General features: G+C 44.2%; 1 protein-coding gene across 1 annotated transcript in view; it reads right to left on the reverse strand.

The window, feature by feature from the left end:
- Positions 1 to 8,372: 8,372 nt before the first annotated feature.
- Positions 8,373 to 18,189, reverse strand: part of SEC14L2 (SEC14 like lipid binding 2) — a 78,933-nt gene continuing 69,116 nt past the window's right edge. The window contains exons 11-12 of the mRNA XM_075341509.1: positions 13,080 to 13,249; positions 8,373 to 9,032 (exon numbers count right to left, since the gene is read on the reverse strand). Coding sequence (XP_075197624.1) covers positions 8,890 to 9,032; positions 13,080 to 13,249 — 313 coding nt within the window. The 3' untranslated portion in view covers positions 8,373 to 8,889. The remainder of the gene's footprint in view (positions 9,033 to 13,079; positions 13,250 to 18,189) is intronic.

The raw sequence follows: 18,189 nt of genomic DNA on the forward strand, positions 1-18,189 counted from the left end.
AGCACAACTGGACACGCGCCGGAGACAGCCGGATACACTGGATGCTCCGGAGATGCCAGCTACAAGCCCTGTACAACCCTATGGAAAGAGAAAAACGTGCTGTCTCTCAGTGTATGGCGGCTCAGAGCACGTGCTTTTCTTTTTACAATAAAGCAAAAATAAAAAAATATACATTTTTAATGTGCACTGAACCTAACATTCATTAGTTTAAGGGTCCTTCACACCAGCCATGTTCATTTAACCCCCTAGATGCTGCTGTCAATCGTGACTACAGCATCTAGATGGTTAACAGAGTATGGGGGGGCTCCTCCTTAACCCCATCGGCACCCTGAGATCATGATTGTGTGGTCCTGATGGTTGCCATGGTAATTCACAGCTATGAGGGGCTGCTGTTTTTATAATGGTATTACTTTTGGGGGGTTCCCCAATATATAACCCCCCCCCCCAAAAAAATAATAATCAAACAAGTTTTGTAAATTTCCTTGGAAAAAAAAGAGAAAAATGACTGCCCCTATTGTAAAGCTTCTGACATCCCAACAAATAGCAGATGTATAGATGGTGCTGATGTAAAAAACACGAGGGAGATGTTATTTATGAACGGTCTTGTGTGGTGTGACTATCTGCATTAAAGGGGTAATCAAGGTTTAAAAATTGCTACATTTTAGAATTTTTTGTTAAATTTCTGATATTAAAAATAAAAGCAAACCGCATCGACCTAAATTTTCCATCATCACAAAATATAATTTGTAACAAAAAAAAGTCTCAAAATCACTGGGATATGCTGAAACAGTGCAGCGTTATTAGCACATAAAGTGACATGGCGGATTTGAAAAATGTGGCTGTCACTAAGGGGTTAACATAGGAAACTGTAAGTGGTCTTGTAAATTATTAATGGCTGCTACTGCAAAATAAAACAGAACAGAACAGATTGCTCCCGGATCACAAGTGACAAATTGCCCAAGTGATCTGGATGAAATTTTGACAATTTTTCATATGGTTGTGTGAGCCCGGCCAGACACGAAAGGCCACGTCACACACAGAGATGAATCTTTGGCAGATCTGTGGTTGCAGTGAAATCATGGACATATTGTTCCATTTGTACACAGCCACAAACCTGCCACTGATTGTCCACAATTTCACTGCAACCACAGATCTACCACAGATCTACCTCTGTGTGTGACAGCGCCTTAAGGCTGCTTTCACACATAATTTTTTTTGCATCAGGCACAATCCAGCTCAAAAACCTAGGCAACGGATGCGGCGAAAAAACCTGATCCGTTGCATAAGTTTTTCCATGTGGCCCGTCCGTTTTTTGACGGATCCGGTATGATACTGAGCATGCGCAGTTCAAAAAACTGCATCCGGCCGCCAGATGCGATTTTTTGCCGCAGGACGCCGCATCCGGCGTCCATAGGCTTGCATTGTAAATCGCGCCGCAACGTTCCATGCGGCCGCCGCATCGGCTAAATATGCCGCATCCGGCAAAAAACGGACGCAACGCAAGGCCATGCGGCACAATCCGGCGCTAATGCAAGTCTATGAGGAAAAAACGCATCCAGCGGCAAAAAAAAAAAAACGGGATGCGTTTTTTCTGCAAAAAGCGTCAGATTGTGCCTGATTGCAAAAACCGGATGTGTGAAAGCAGCCTAATACACTGCCATGATGAGTTCATGGATTGAAATGAAGTCCTGACCTTCTCCCACGACGTATTCCCACTAGTGATGAGCGAGCACTACGATGCTTGGGTGCTCAGTACTCGTATCGAATATAATGGAAGTCAATGAAAAATGCTCGAGTTCTCCATTGACTTCCATTATACTCGGTACTTGATTCGCGCCCACCCGAGTGCCCAGCTGATTGTTACGAGAATCGGGCACTTGTGCGTGGTAGTGCTCGATCATCATGATTTCCCACAAAACGGGGGTATACTTCTTCCACTTTGAAGCCTAATAACTATCTTCCATTAAGGCCTGGTTCACACTAGCATATAAAAAAGTCATCAGCGTTTCATTGAGAAAATGTGGGAAAAAAAATTCTCACTTTTTTTTCCCCAGCAGCAGTTATTTATAATTTACAGGACCATTTAGGCTATGTGTCCACGGTAGAATGTACCTGCGGACTTTTCTGCCTGAAAATCCGCGACTTTCGCGGCAAATCCGCACCCGCGGATTTGCCGCGGATTTACCGCGGATTTGCCGCGGATTTTGATGCGGATTTTTTTTTTTTCCCATTCTATACCCAAATCTGCAACAAACAATTGACATGCTGCAGATTTTTCCGGATCAAAATCCGCGGCAAATCCGCAGCGGAAAAATCCGCAGCATGGACACAGCATTTCCAAAATGCCATTGAAATGGCTTGGAAGTGCCGCTGCTGCAGATTTGCGGTAAATCCGCGGCAAATCCGCGGCAAAATCCGCGGTAAATCCGCAGCGTGGGCACATAGCCTAAAGGCCCTGTCACACACAGAGATAAATCTGTGGCAGATCTGTGGTTGCAGTGAAATTGTGGACAATCAGTGGCAGGTTTGTGGCTGTGTACAAATGGAACAATATGTCCATGATTTCACTGCAACCACAGATCTGCCAAAGATTTATCTCTGTGTGTGACGGGGCCTTTACAGTTTCCTATGTTAAAGGATTGCAATGTAAGTGTAAAAAAGTGTGGCTGCATGTGGCATCTGATTTTTTGGCGCACCGCTAGACTTAAATAGGCAAGTCTCATCTGATTTATGGAAGAATCTAGTCCACAGATTCGGCCTGTGAAAAAAAAGATCTCATCACCATTGCCCTATTGAACAACATTGTTCTGCGTGTGGTCTGGTTTTTACGGACAGCACTCAGACCAAAAAATACGATCGTGTGATCCGAGCCCTGACACGGACTCCCCTCCTCCAATGATGTAAACCGCTTCATTTTACTGGCATCACATTTTCAATTTCCTTCTCTTTCTAGCATCTGAAACATTAGTATTGGGGTTCGTTCAAATCTGTGTATAAATACGCCAATTGCAACGTGAGAAAAATAAATTGCATTGCCCTCTCGCCAATTTTATTCAGTGGGGCTGTATTCATCCACGAGTTCTTCCTTAGTTGTAATTGGGCTGAGGAAAAAATGTCAGCATGCTGCATATGGCCAAGAATATCAGATGAGCCTCGCCAATGCAAGTCTAAGGGTGCGAGAAACAAAAAATTGGACAGCACCCAAACCATCCGTACACTGTCCAACTTTTTTTTCGCACACATCTGAAAGGAAAAAACTAATATAAACATATAGATGATAGAATAGAAGAGCTTGATATGCTACAGATATCTAATCTGACAACCCCCCTACATATTATACACTTGCACCCTTTAGTGTCTTTCATGTAGCACTAAAGGGTGTATAAGCTTGATTAACCTAATAAATAAATAATAATAAAACACAGCCCCCCCCCCATATGTTTTGATAACCAGCCAAGGTAAAGCAGACAGCTGGAGGCTAGAGTTATCAGGCTGGGAAGGTCCATGGTTTTTGGGCCCTTCACAGCCTGAAAATAGCAGCCCACAACCACCCCAGAAAACAGACCCATTTGCCTTGTGCAGATTGTGATGCTCATCACTCCACATTTAGCCTGTCTTGTCTTACAGTAAAGCTATACTTTTTCCCCATAACCAATAAGAGCTCAAATTTCATTTATCCAGAGCAGCATATTAAATGAATGAGACTGATTTTATCCTTTGCAGAGGGCAATAGTGTTGTGTGTGTAGATCAATTTGATTAAACTAGAATAGATATTGAAGGCTTAAAGGGTTTGTCCAACCCCTTCTCAATCACCATGTTTGCCCCCGTTAAAATAAAAACACATAATCACCTCCGGCGTTATTCCAGTGGTCTCTGCACTTTCTCTCCCAGAGCTCATGTGAGCCCTAAGCCCAATCAGGGATGGCTTAACTTGCTGAGCAGCTCTGACTTCCTCTTGATGTTCAATTCATCTGAAGATGGGAAGAGTTAAACCAGCTCTGATTGTTATGTCATGTGAACCCTGGGATCAATGTCACATGAGCTCTGGGAGAGTGAGTGGTGTCACCGCTGGACCAGCACCATCACTGTACGTGAGTATAAGCATTATTATTTTAACAGGAGAAACACAGTGATTGAGAAGGGCTTCGCCAAGTAGTGGACAACCCCTTTGAGGAAACACAGGCTCATTCACTGAAAAACAGGACTATGTTGCGAATCTCTTTCTGAACTGTCCCACTCCTGTAAGAAGCAGTATACATAGTTTGCTGCAGAAGGAGAGTAACAATGAATCCAAAGCGGATGGTCGAAATAGTTAGGGCTCTTTCACACTTCCGTGCAAAACGCACATGTTTTGCACGGTCCGTGGTCTAGATGCGTAAGTGTGTCTGTGTGTATTCAGCGTATGGTGTCAGTGTGTTATCTCTGAGACATTTGCATAGCACACGGACAGCATGAACTTCTATACTCACCTGTCCCCGCCGCTACTGCTTCCGGGTCAGCGGTGCAGTGAATATTCATGAGCATAATCAGCGGGCCCGGAAGCAAGTGACAGCAGTGCTGGAGACAGCAGTCAGATCACATCAGTATGCAGGTCATGTGACATCATTGGTGCCGGAGGAAAAACAGACATGTCGCCGTGTGGAGCACATGGACACGTGTGTGCTCCACACGGACAAAGGTTACATGTCAAACATGGACGTGTGTGCAAGCCTATTGATTTTAAAGGGTCTACGTGTGTCCATGTCTCCGGTATCTGTGAAAACGGACATTCCACGTACTAAAACATGGATGTGTGAAGGAGGCCTTAGTCAAATGTTCTGACACCCATTGCAGTTGTAGCCATCCAGAAGGGAATTATAAGAAGCCAGAGGAATTTAGTGAGAAAATGATTCCAGCAAGGTCATTTCAGTAGAACAATACTTGTACTGAAAGTACTTCACCTGAAGCCATATCATTGTGCAAGAGTTAAAGTAACCATTGCAATACATTGTGTGAATCATGTGCATAGCAGCATTGTGCCACATAACCGGGTGTGTTATCAGAACAATAGGAATTGGCTCGCTGAACATTCACACTAGCTGCTATAAATAACAATGGACATTTTTCAAGAATTCTGTTTAGAGTTAATTGTAAGTTATTCAGCAAGAAACTGAGTTTGGTTTTCGTGGTCAACTGTGTCCTGTGCTATGGATCTATACGGTATCTTCTATTACACACAGAGGCGTGCAGGGTTATTGTAAACAAAAAATAAGAAAAAAAACAGCAGGTTAGGTCACAAGGTGTGTACAGGACCATAATACAGATTTAATCCTTATACTGTATATGTAAAAGTATGTTTTAGAAATTAAAGTTGTTGCTTAAGATGATGAGACACCATCTGGAAATGGCATTACTCTGTCTCAGCTCCAGGACCAGGCCTTGCTCCCTTTTCATATCATTGCCTTCTTGTGCTGTGGTCCATCCTGGGTTTCTCAAGTAGCTTGGCAAACTTCTGTGACATCATTACCCAACGCCTTTTAAGGCTGCCTCAGACACCTATGTGTGTCTTAGGGAAAAAGAGAGATTCCAGCTCACCACATGGAGCTATGAGGTAGACGGTGCAAGGAGGTAGGCAATTCCAATTCAGCATAAACGAAAAAAAACAGCATCCATGTCAGTATAAAATAAAACTTCGTCTTTATTGCAAAATTTCTTTAAAATTCCATAAGATCAATGCTCAAGAAAGACGCGTTTCGAACGCAGGAGCGTTCTTAATCATCTCCTCACATCATATACATCGAGGGGGGCGCGGTTTTCCCCGTCCCTGGCGAACATTTTTCTTACATGGTGGGAGGAGGAATATATTTTTTCCTCATCCAATCCTTTTTCTGGAGACATTGCGATTTTTTTTGAGGTATATAGACGACATCTTGTTTGAATGGAGGGGTGACGAGAGGAACTTGGTTAATTTTATTTTTTACAACAGAAATAATCCTTTCAATTTATTTTTTACTTTTGAGTTTAATAAAAATATGATTTCTTTTTTGGATATTAGTTTCTCTTCACACCCCTCCATTGATAAAGTGGATTGCAGTCTCTTCCGAAAAAAATCCGCTGGTAATTCCGTGTTACATGCAGACAGCTGTCATCCGCGCCATGTCATTCACAACATTCCCACAGGTGAATTTATTAGAGCTAGACATTGTTGCACTACTGAGGAGGCCTATGTTGAGGAATGTAAGACTATTGAGGACAGATTTTTGAATAGGGGCTATTCTCATACTACCCTCCAAAAAGCCAAAGATAAAACAAATGTAAAAACCAGGGAGCAATATTTGGATGATAAAATCAGGAATCCTTCCCAGACCAATAAAGCGGTAGTTTTTTCTACCAGGTACAGTTCAGACTATTCAGCGGTAATTGGTATGGTTAAAAAATTCTTACCGATTTTGTATACAGATGCGACAATTAAGGATGTACAAGAAGGACCAGAAGGAATCGTACAATAGGCTCTATACTGTCACCTAGTGACCATGTCAATAAATGTTCTGCGCCGGGAAAAAGAAAATGGCTCTCTGTCCATGGTTCATATAGATGTGCTCAGAGGTTATGCGGTCTGTGTAAGTACCTGGACAATTGCACGGGATTTTTTTACTGCACTACAAAAAAGTTTTTTGATATTACTTCTTTTTTGAACTGTGGATCCAGCTATGTGGTGTATTTAATCACATGTTCCACTTGCCAGGTGCAGTATGTGGGTTCTACGATCTGCCCTCTAAGACGGAGGATCTCTGAGCACATCTATGATATTGGCGGTATTAGCCCCAGGAGTCCATCTGGCGCATCCCGACATTTTATACAAGCACATAATGGTTGCACCGACTGCTTTAGGGTTAGTGCAATTGAGGAGGTTTTTGTCTCCAAAAGAGGGGGTGATGGTATTAGAGCCCTTCGTATGAAGGAAGCAAAATGGATTTTCTTATTGAACACTAGAGCACCTTCAGGCATGAATTTAAAAAATGAGATAAATAACATTTATTAGGTAAAGGTTTTTTTTTTCCCCTTTGGCATTTCTTAACCCCTTATTAACCCTTTGCATACCATGTATTCAAATGTCATTATGTTAATTATCTTGTTCAGATGTGTCCTGTTATGTGGTATATCCGGTTGTTCCTCTTTTTAAACCCTCGATGTATATGATGTGAGTAGATGATTAAGAACGCTCCTGCGTTTGAAACGCGTCTTTCTTGAGCATTGATCTTAAGGAATTTTAAAGAAATTTTGCAATAAAGACGAAGTTTTATTTTATACTGACATGGATGCTGGATTTTTTAATTTCTACCTATGTGTGTCTTAGTATACAGTTAGCGTGGGGTTTACAGTTACCGCGTACTTTCAGTTTGCATGTTTATCACTGCTGCCTACATCCCTGCCAAGAACCATCTGTCTGCTAGAAACATACAACTCTGTCGTTAACCGTATGTTTGCTGCATGTCCTGGACTAACTATACATCTACAGCTCTTGTGTATATATACACTCCTAGCTTTGTGTCTTCTGATGCCTTCTCCTCTTGTCTCCTTGCCATCCTGCTAACCCAGCTGACCTGGTCTTTGCTGATCTACGTGCCATCTTCTGTGTCATTGCCTTCAACCTGTGTTGGTCACCCTAACCTACAGCTTAGGCTAGTTTCACGCTTGCGTTCAACGGCATCCGTTGCACTGCGTTGTGTGACGGATGCAACGGATGCGTTGCATATAATGGCACAACGGATGCAACGGATCGTACAAAACAACGGAAAGCTTTTTTTTTTTTTCCCCTTTACAGTTTTACCGGCAGCAGACTATTGTGAACGATCAGCTGATCACCCGGCAACGGGCGCTCAGCTGATCGCTCTCAAAAGCTGGCTGCCGGGCGCTCAGCTGAGTGCGCTCAAAAGCCGACTGCCGGGCGCTCAGCTGAGTGGGCTCAAAAGCCGACTGCCGGGCGCTCAGCTGAGCGCTCTCAAAATCCAGCTGCCGGGTGCTCAGCTGATCGTTCGGACACCGAGAGTCAAAATAAAGCTTCTGTGATTAAAAAAAAAAAATGATGAGCATGTGCAGTGAAAAAAATAAAGGATTCCGCCGCTCAAAAAAGTTACATGCTGCGTTCCTGCCGCCCGGCGGAAGCAACGCAGCGTCGGCCAGCGGAAGCAACGCAGGTACTTTTGTCACAATCCGTCATCCATACAAGACTATGGGAAACGTTAACGGATTCCGCTGTTTTCCAAAAGGGCGGATTGCGACTGAAGGTAATTAATGCAAGTGTGAAACTAGTCTTAGAGAAGCCATCTGACTACTATTTACAGAACAAGTTACCAATAAAGAATTAATAATGGAAGGAAGCTTATCTTGGTAATTTTATGTTGCATTTTTATTAATTTATGAACCTGGTATTGGCTAATAATTATACGGCCATTACAGCCGACACAGTGGCTGGAGTTATTACTGAACCAATACAATATCCGTCACATAATTCTGAAATAAAATCTCATTAAAATTGATAATTCCTAATCTTTACCCTGGTATTTACTGAGGTATGCAAAGTATCCATAATCATCATGAAGTATGGACTCTACAAAGAATAAAATGGGCTGTACTTCAAGTATGTCTATCCACTTAGTACTGATTTCAAGCATTATTGTCTTACTAGTCATTAGCATACTCCTCTTTATCTACAGGTAATTCTGGCATCTTCTCACTGTTTCATATCTGAAATGCAATGAGGCAAATGATAGACTCCCAGCCGATTTCATGGTGGGCAAATGTCTTTCTGCATTCTCAGAACCTTAGCTGGCTTTTTGTTGTACATACTGTGCTATTTCACAGCTGTATTTGGGGGTCTTATGGGCTTTACAAAGAGCAGTATATTTTTAGAGGCTGAGACTGGTCTCCAGCTTTTCTTCTAGTTTCTGGATCTTCTCTTCGGAGCTTTTGTCTGGTAGCAGGACTTCTACAGTAAAACTGACCTTCTTGGCATGTATGTAGCTGTATGTATTATCAAAGCGAAGTACATCTGTAGGGAGAAAAGAGAGGTGTGAATGTTGTCAGCAATGTTACGAAACAGATGCAATGTTTAATATGGAACATTTGCCACTATAAAATAATTATGTAAAAATGATGCAAACCGTCATATTCATTGTCCCTCCTCCCGCCACATATGTTGTTGGGCCATCGTCTTCCAGTCGACATGCAGTGGGTACGGAAAGTATTCAGACCCTTTTAAATTTTTCACTCTTGTTTCATTGCAGCCATTTGGTAAATTCAAAAAAACTTAATTTTTTTTTCTCCTTAATGTACACTCTGCAGCCCATCTTGACAGAAAAAAACAGAAATGTAGAAATTTTTGCAAACCTATTAAACAAGAAAAACTGAAATATTACATGGTCATAAGTATTCAGACCCTTTGCTCAGACACTCATATTTAAGTCACGTGCTATCCATTTCCTTGTGATCCTCCTTGAGATGGTTCTACTCCTTCATTGGAGTCCAGCTGTGTTTAATTAAACTGATCGGGCTTGATTTGGAAAGACGCACACCTGTCTATATAAGACCTCACAGCTCACAGTGCATGTCAGACCAAATGAGAATCAGGAGGTCAAAGGAACTGCACAAGAAGCTCAGAGACAGAATTGTGGCAAAGCACAGATCTGGCCAAGGTTACAAAAGAATTTCTGCAGTACTCAAGCTTCCTAAGAGCACAGTGGCCTCCATAATCCTTAAATGGAAGATGTTTGGGACCACCAGAACTATTCCTAGACCTGGCCATCCAGCCAAACTGAGCAATCATGGCAGAAGAGCCTTGGTAAGAGAGGTGAAGAAGAACCCCAAGATCACTGTGGCTGAGCTCCAGAGATGCAGTAGGGAGATGGGAGAAAGTTCCACAAAGTCAACTAGATCTGCAGCCCTCTACCAGTTGGGCCTTTATGGCAGAGTGGCCCTATGGAAGCCTCTCCTCAGTACAAGACATATGAAAGCCTGCATAGAGTTTGCAAAAAAACATATGAAGGACTCCCAGACTATGAGAAATAAGATTCTCTGGTCTGATGAGACGAAGATAGAACTTTCTGGTGATAATTCTAAGCGGTATGTGTGGAGAAAACCAGACACTGCTGATCACCTGCCCAATACAATCCCTACAGTGAAACATGGTGGTGGAAGCATCATGCTATGGGGGTGTTTTTCAGTTGTAGAGACAGGACGACTGGTTGCAATATCCTGGAAGAAAGCCTCTTCCAGGGTGCTCTGTGGACCTCAGACTTGGCCGAAGGTTCACCTTCCAACGAGACAATGACCCTAAACACACAGCTAAAATAAAAAAGGAGTGGCCTTAAAACAACTCTGACTATTCTTGACTGGCCCAGTCAGAGCCCTGACCTAAACCCAATTGAGCATCTCTGTTGAGACCTCAAAATGGCTGTCCACCAACGTTCACCTTCCAACCTGAGGGAACTGGAGAGTATCTGCAAGAAAGAATGGCAGAGGATCCCCAAATCCAGGTGTGAAAAACTTGTTGCATCATTCTCAAGAAGACTCATGGCTGTACTAGTTCCAAAGGGTGCTTCTACTCAATACCGAGGAAAGGGTCTAAATACTTATGACCATGTGATATTTCAGTTTTTCCTGTTTAATAAATTTGCAAACATTTCCACATTTCTGTTTTTTTTCTGTCAAGATGGCGTGCAGAGTGTACATTAATGAGGAAAAAAATGAACTTTTTTGAATTTACCAAATGGAACAAAGAGTGAAACATTTAAAGGGGTCTGAATACTTTCTGTACCCACTATAGATAATAAGTTGTTGATATATTCTGCCGAACTTCAGTGTCAAATGTTTCAAGTAATTGGACATGATGAACAATACAAAATTATATTGGGGTACCACGTTAACCAGAAAAATTGATGTAAATACTTTTATGCCTAAAAATGACAAACGTATTGTAGGAATGATACCTTTGGTTAACAAGAAACAATTGTCCTGGTGTAACATCTCCAAAATGTTGTGCTCTTGTCTCAGTCATTCATTTGTAAACTGACCTGATGAAGGAGCCTTTGGGTCCTGAAAGCTTGCAGATATCATTTTTCTGGTTGGCCAATAAAGGTATCACTCCTAGAATTCTTTTGTAATTTTGGGGCATAAAAGTAGTTACATCGCTGTTATTGGACACAGACTATTGTAGACTTGTAAAAACACAAGGGCCCGCTAAAGAGCTGACATTATGCCCATGTGAATATATCCTTATTCAGGGTAGCTGCTGGTGCATCTTGCTTAAAATATTTTTTATTACCATTTACCTGTATAGAAGTAAATTACAGATTTGCAAGTACAGCGCACAAATTGTCCTTCCATATACTTCTGGTAAATGTATGGATCAAAACAAGTGTGATCAAATTAAAAATATTAAAAATAGCTCAAAATGGATTAAAGAAATAAAAAACAAGTGATCCTCACCCATCCCCAGCACTTCCATTCTAAAGCTGCAGTGATGATGTTTGGACACAAGATCATGTGAACACTATTGTGGTGGGGGCTTTATCATAGACTGATGCAAACTATAGACAACCTGACCACTGTTACATGCTGTCCAATCCATAAGTGCTACGTATCAGACACTGGATGTATGAACTTATTCAGGTATGTTTGACTCCCAATGCTATGGCGTATCAATGAAAAACATACTTCAAAAGCCGCCGGGGACTGAGCCACACTGGAGACTACTCAGACAGGCAGGTCCCCACCTGTTGCCCTGGATTGACAGGTCTATCCCTATACACTGCGGTGAGTGAAACATACCTGGCTGAGTTCATGCAGCTAGTGCCATGGATTGGGCAGCATGTATTAGATGTCAGGTTCTTTTTAGAGGACAATTGCGAAGACAATCGTACAGTTCCTATACAGTTTGCATATGGTTGACAGGAACTCCTGTTTACAAGTGAAGATGTGCTGCTGAGAACAATTACCTTTTAGGCTGCATAAAAATGTCAATGTTACAGGGGCCAAAAGGTAGGAAAGAGTATTGTTACAAATGTTTAGTCAGCTGATTATCAGCCCATTTAGAAGGGCCTTAAGCCCTTACACGTTAGACGCACGTCTGCCAAACCAGCTGATATCAACAGGGTGGGCTGACAGCCCAACATGTATGGGGGTCCCAGACAAATGATTGTCAGAGAAGTTAAACATCCGGCATGTCTGATTTCAGATTGCCAAACCTTTTGCCCTCCCAAAGATAAGTGCCACTAGAAATATCTTGCAGCGGCTTTCTTATAGAAAACACCGTGGTGCTTGAAAGATTAGATTCCCCATACCCTGAAATCCGGTAACCTCCCCTTATTTAACGTGCGCTTCCTTCATTTCCACAGATTTCTGAATCATGTATATTACCTTTATCAAACTTTGAGTCATATATTATCATATATTATGGTCAGTCTCCATTAATAGCTTCATTTCATAGGGCTTCATAGTCACCATATATCATATTTAAACCCACAGTGATCACATTTCTACTGATATATATGTATATATATATTATATATGTCTTTTAGAGATTTATATACAATCTCCATAGGAATTGACAATTACTTTGTTATATGACGGTATGGCTAATCATATATCTTACATACATAGAGGTTACATGAGTTTTCACACTCTGTACTATTGATTAATGAGAAAGAAAAAAAGAGAAGGAAAGAAAGAAAGAAAGAAAGAAAGAAAGAAAGAAAGAGAAAGAGAGAGAGGGAAGAATGTACTTTGTCTTCTCTGATGTTTTTATTTTGCTTTGTACTTTATTAGTTTTCATATTTATAATGTATACTGAAATATGGTGATCTGTCTTTCCAGTTTTTCTGAGGAAGGTCTTATGAGCTGAAACATCATATACGTATACCTTGCTGGATTGCAGTCTTAATAAAGACTTAGCTTTTGAAACATATATACTGTATAACGTAATGCCGTGGTTTTATAATTACTATTGGATTAAGGAGTGCCATAAATCCAGCTCTTAACATTTCCATCATTTACTTGCCTTCCTATGAACACCTAGCTTCTCAGGTCTTTTTACACTTACATGTGCCGGGCTCAGAGCATGTCAAGGTTCCGTCTTCCGGTACCATGTGGGAATTGTATCTTTCACTGGGTACCACCTCAATCATGTCTCCAGCTTTTTGTCGCTCTCCTGCCTTTGTCTTCCTGAAAACTCCAAATCCAATGTCCCCACCATCTGACTGGAACTGCCACCTAAATAAATAATATAAAAGAAATCCCATGTGTGACTAGTTTGCATTGTAAATCAACAGTTTAGATGAGAGCACCAATGTAGGAGTATAATGCTGGGTTTACACACTGAGACTTTCTAGCGATCCATCCTGCGATCTCAACCTAGCCGGGATCGCTACAAAGTCTCTGGTGAGCTGTCAAACAGGCAGACCTGGCCAACGACCTAACAGCGATCCGGACCTGCAGAGCGACCTAGCTGGTCGTTGGGGACAGCAGGTGAACTTCACCCGACTTCATTTAATGCCGCGCGGCTCTGTGTGCCGTGTAAATAAATAAATAATTAAAAAATCCGGCGTGCGGTCCCCCCCTATTTTAATACCAGCCAGATAAAGCCATACGGCTGCAGGCTGGTATTCTCAGGATGAGGAGCCCCACGTTATGGGGAGCCCCCCAGCCTAACAATATCAGCCAGCAGACGCCCAGAATTGCCGCATTCATTAGATGCGACAGATCTGGGACTGTACCCGGCTCTTCCCGATTTGCCCTGGTGCGTTGGCAAATCGGGGTAATAAGGAGTTATTGGCAGCCCATAGCTGCCAATAAGTCCAAGATTAATCATGTCAGGCGTCACCCCGAGATTCCTTCCATGATTAATCTGTAAATTACAGTTAAAAAACACACACCCGAAAAATCCTTTATTAGAAATAAAAAACACAAACACATTCCCTCATTACCAATTTATTACCCACAACAAAGCCCTCCTTGTCTGGCATAATCCACGGTCCTCCAACGTCGCATCCAGCTCTGCTGCATGCAGGTGACAGGAGCAGCAGAAGACACAGCCGCTCCTGTCACCTGCACGCAGCTAATGAAGAGAGCCGTGTGATCGGCTGAGCTGTCACTGAGGTTACCTGGATCCAGCGGTGGATGCAGCGGTGGCCGCGGGTAACCTCAGTGACAGTTCAGCTGATCGCGTTACTCACCTCATTTGCTGGTGATTTCCCCCCCTCTCTCATACTCACCGATCCCCCGATCACCGGCGCTGCACGGCGTTCACACTGCTCCGGCGGCTTTTCCTTTTTTGAAAAAGCCGGCCGCTCATTAAACAATCTCGTATTCCCTGCTTTCCCCGCCCACCGGCAAATGTGATTGGTTGCAGTGAGACACGCCCACACGCTGAGTGACAGCTGTGTCACTGCACCCAATCACAGCAGCCGGTGGGCGTGTCTATACTGTGCAGTAAAATAAATAAATAAATAATTAAAAAATCCGGCGTGCGGTTCCCCCTATTTTAATACCAGCCAGATAAAGCCATACGGCTGCAGGCTGGTATTCTCAGGATGGGGAGCCCCACGTTATGGGGAGCCCCCCAGCCTAACAATATCAGTCAGCAGCCGCCCAGAATTGCCGCATACATTAGATGCGACAGTTCTGGGACTGTACCCGGCTCTTCCCGATTTGCCCTGGTGCGTTGGCAAATCGGGGTAATAAGGAGTTATTGGCAGCCAATAGCTGCCAATAAGTCCTAGATTAATCATGTCAGGCGTCTCCCCGAGATTCCTTCCATGATTAATCTGTAAGTGACAGTAAATAAACACACACACCCGAAAAAATCCTTTATTAGAAATTAAAAACACAAACACATTCCCTCATTACCAATTTATTACCCACAACAAAGCCCTCCTTGTCCGGCGTAATCCACGGTCCTCCAACGTCGCATCCAGCTCTGCTGCATGCAGGTGACAGGAGCAGCAGAAGACACAGCCGCTCCTGTCACCTGCACGCAGCTAATGAAGAGAGCCGTGTGATCGGCTGAGCTGTCACTGAGGTTACCTGGATCCAGCGGTGGCCGCGGGTAACCTCAGTGACAGCTCAGCTGATCGCGCTACTCACCGCCGCTCCGGTCAGCTCCACGCAGCAAATGAGGTGAGTAGCGCGATCAGCTGAGCTGTCACTGAGGTTACCCGCGGCCATCGCTGCATCCACCGCTGGATCCAGGTAACCTCAGTGACAGCTCAGCCGATCACACGGCTCTCTTCATTAGCTGCGTGCAGGTGACAGGAGTGGCTGTGTCTTCTGCTGCTCCTGTCACCTCCATGCAGCAGAGCTGGATGCGACGTTGGAGGACCGTGGATTACACCGGACAAGGAGGGCTTTGTTGTGGGTAATAAATTGGTAATGAGGGAAGTTGTTAGTGTTTTTTATTTCTAATAAAGGATTTTTCGGGTGTGTGTTTTTTAACTGTAATTTACAGATTAATCATGGAAGGAATCTCGGGGAGACGCCTGACATGATTAATCTAGGACTTATTGGCAGCTATGGGCTGCCAATAACTCCTTATTACCCCGATTTTCCAACGCACCAGGGCAAATCGGGAAGAGCCGGGTACAGTCCCAGAACTGTCGCATCTAATGTATGCGGCAATTCTGGGCGGCTGCTGGCTGATATTGTTAGGCTGGGGGGCTCCCCATAACGTGGAGCTCCCCATCCTGAGAATACCAGCCTTTAGCCGTATGGCTTTATCTGGCTGGTATTAAAATTGGGGGGGACCTCACGCCGGATTTTTTAATTATTTATTTATTTATTTTACTGCACAGTATAGACACGCCCACCGGCTGCTGTGATTGGGTGCAGTGACACAGCTGTCACTCAGCGTGTGGGCGTGTCTCACTGCAACCAATCATATTTGCCGGTGGGCAGGGAAAAGCAGGGAATACGAGATTGTTTAATGAGCGGCCGGCTTTTTCAAAAAAGGAAAAGCCGCTGGAGCAGAGTGAGCGCCGTGCAGCGCCGGTGATCGGGGATCGGTGAGTATGAGAGAGGGGGGGACACTTCAGTCGCTCAGGGGATTAGCGGTCACCGGTGAATCCTTCACCGGTGACCGCTAATCAGGACGCTACACAGACAGAGCCGCGGAGTCGCTGTAAAGTCCCCTTTACACACTGAAACTTGCTAGCGATGCATGCTGCACAGTGGGAAACAAAGGACCTAGGAATGGTCCTGAACGATTTGTAGCAATCACAACTTCACAGCAGGGGCCAGGTCGCTGATAGGTTTCACACACTGCAATGTCGCTGGGGAGGTCGCTGTAACGTCACAAAACCGGTGACGTTACAGCGATGTCGTTTGCGATGTTGCAGTGTGTAAACCAAGCTTAAGCCTAGGACATTATGCATAGAGAGTAATTACTTCCTATACAAAGAGATATACAAATTTGTGCTTGAACCCCCACAGATACCAGCGATAGAGTATCAAATGAGTTATATTCTATTATATGTGACACCACTAATTTAAAGGGGTTCTCCACTACTCAGACAACCCTATCTTAATTAGTATGTTCCCCTACCTCCCCCGAAGTAAAATAAGAACACCTATACTCACCTCCAGTGAGTGCCGTTCTAGTGGTGCCAGCACTGGCTCTCCTGAGGCACATGTGACATCCCTGCCACTGTTCAGCGGTCGCTTCACTGTTGCCTCCTTCAGATGTACCGTATTTTTCGGACCATAAGACGCATTTTTTTTCCCCAAATGTTGGGGGAAAGTAGGGGGTGCATCTTATGGTTTGAATATAGGGCTGCGGCTGGGAATGAGGGTGCTGTGGTGGAGAGGGTCATCGGCAGCACGAGCAGGCTGTAGCAGCGCCTGCCGTGACCACGTGGGCCTGCTCATTACATATGCACGCCCATCATCCCGCCCATCATCTCTCAGCGCTGAAGCCAGCACTGACAGGTGGGCGGAATGATGAGCGGGGGGTGCGCGCATAATTAACAGCCGGCCGTGCTCACCCCTGGCAACTACAGCCTGGAGTGATCATGTGCAACTGTATTCACTGCCCCCCGTGCATCATCATCAGCGCGGGGGGCAGTGAATAAGTACGGTACACTCACCCGTCACTGTTCCCCTGCAGCACCACAATCTTCTCCTGTCTGCCGGGCAGCTGACCTGTGTAGCGATCGGTGAGCACAGAGATGATGTCATCGCTGTGTGCGCTCTCCACACACATCAGCCGGCAGACAGGAGGACATCGCGATGCTGCAGGGGGACGGCTCCACACAGGTCAGCGCTGGGGGCAGTGAATCAGTATATTCACCCGTCACCGTTCCCCTGCAGCACCGCGATCTCCTCCTGTCTGCCGGCCAGCTGATCTGTGTAGCCAGCGGTGAGCACAGCGATGACGTCATCGCTGTGCGCGCCGCTAGTCACACAGGTCAGCTGACCGGCAGACAGCAGGACGAGCGATGCTGCAGGGAACAGTGACGGCTCCACACAGGTCAGCAGTGCTGCTGCCGCCACAGACAGGGGGAGGAGCGATGCTACATGGAGCGAGGAAAGGTGAGTATAAACATTTATTTTTTTGTGTGATACAGGATACATGCCATATAGCAGGATGGGGCCATATAGCAGGATGGGGCCATATAGTAGGATGGGGTCATATAGCAGGATGGGGTCATACAGCAGGATGGATGGGGTTATATAGCAGGATAAGGGCATATAGCAGGATGGCAGTATATAGCAGGATGGGGTATATAGCAGGATAAGGGCATATACTAGGATGGCAGTATATATCAGGATGGGGAGCATATAGCAGGATGGCAGTATATAGCAGGATGGGGGTATATATAGCAGGATGCCAGTATATAGCAGGATAAGGGCATATACCAGGATGGGGTACATATACAAGGCAGGAGGATCATTACCAGGATGGGGTACCTTAGCAGAGAATTTGGGGACATTACCCCCATAAAAGTGTAGGCAGCAGATGCTCACCCCATAACAGTGTGTCATGACTACATTTTTTGCTTAAAATTTTATATTACTATTTTCCTCCTCTAAAACCAGGGTACGTTTTATGGTCCAGTGCGTCTTGTAGTCCGAAAAATACGGTAATTGACATCTGGAGGAAGTGAAAGCTGCAGCCGCTCTTTCACTTCCTCTAGATGTCAGATTTGTCCAAAGGAGGT

The sequence above is a fragment of the Anomaloglossus baeobatrachus genome, chromosome 1, assembly GCF_048569485.1.
Source record: "Anomaloglossus baeobatrachus isolate aAnoBae1 chromosome 1, aAnoBae1.hap1, whole genome shotgun sequence".
Classification (NCBI taxonomy): domain Eukaryota; kingdom Metazoa; phylum Chordata; class Amphibia; order Anura; family Aromobatidae; genus Anomaloglossus; species Anomaloglossus baeobatrachus.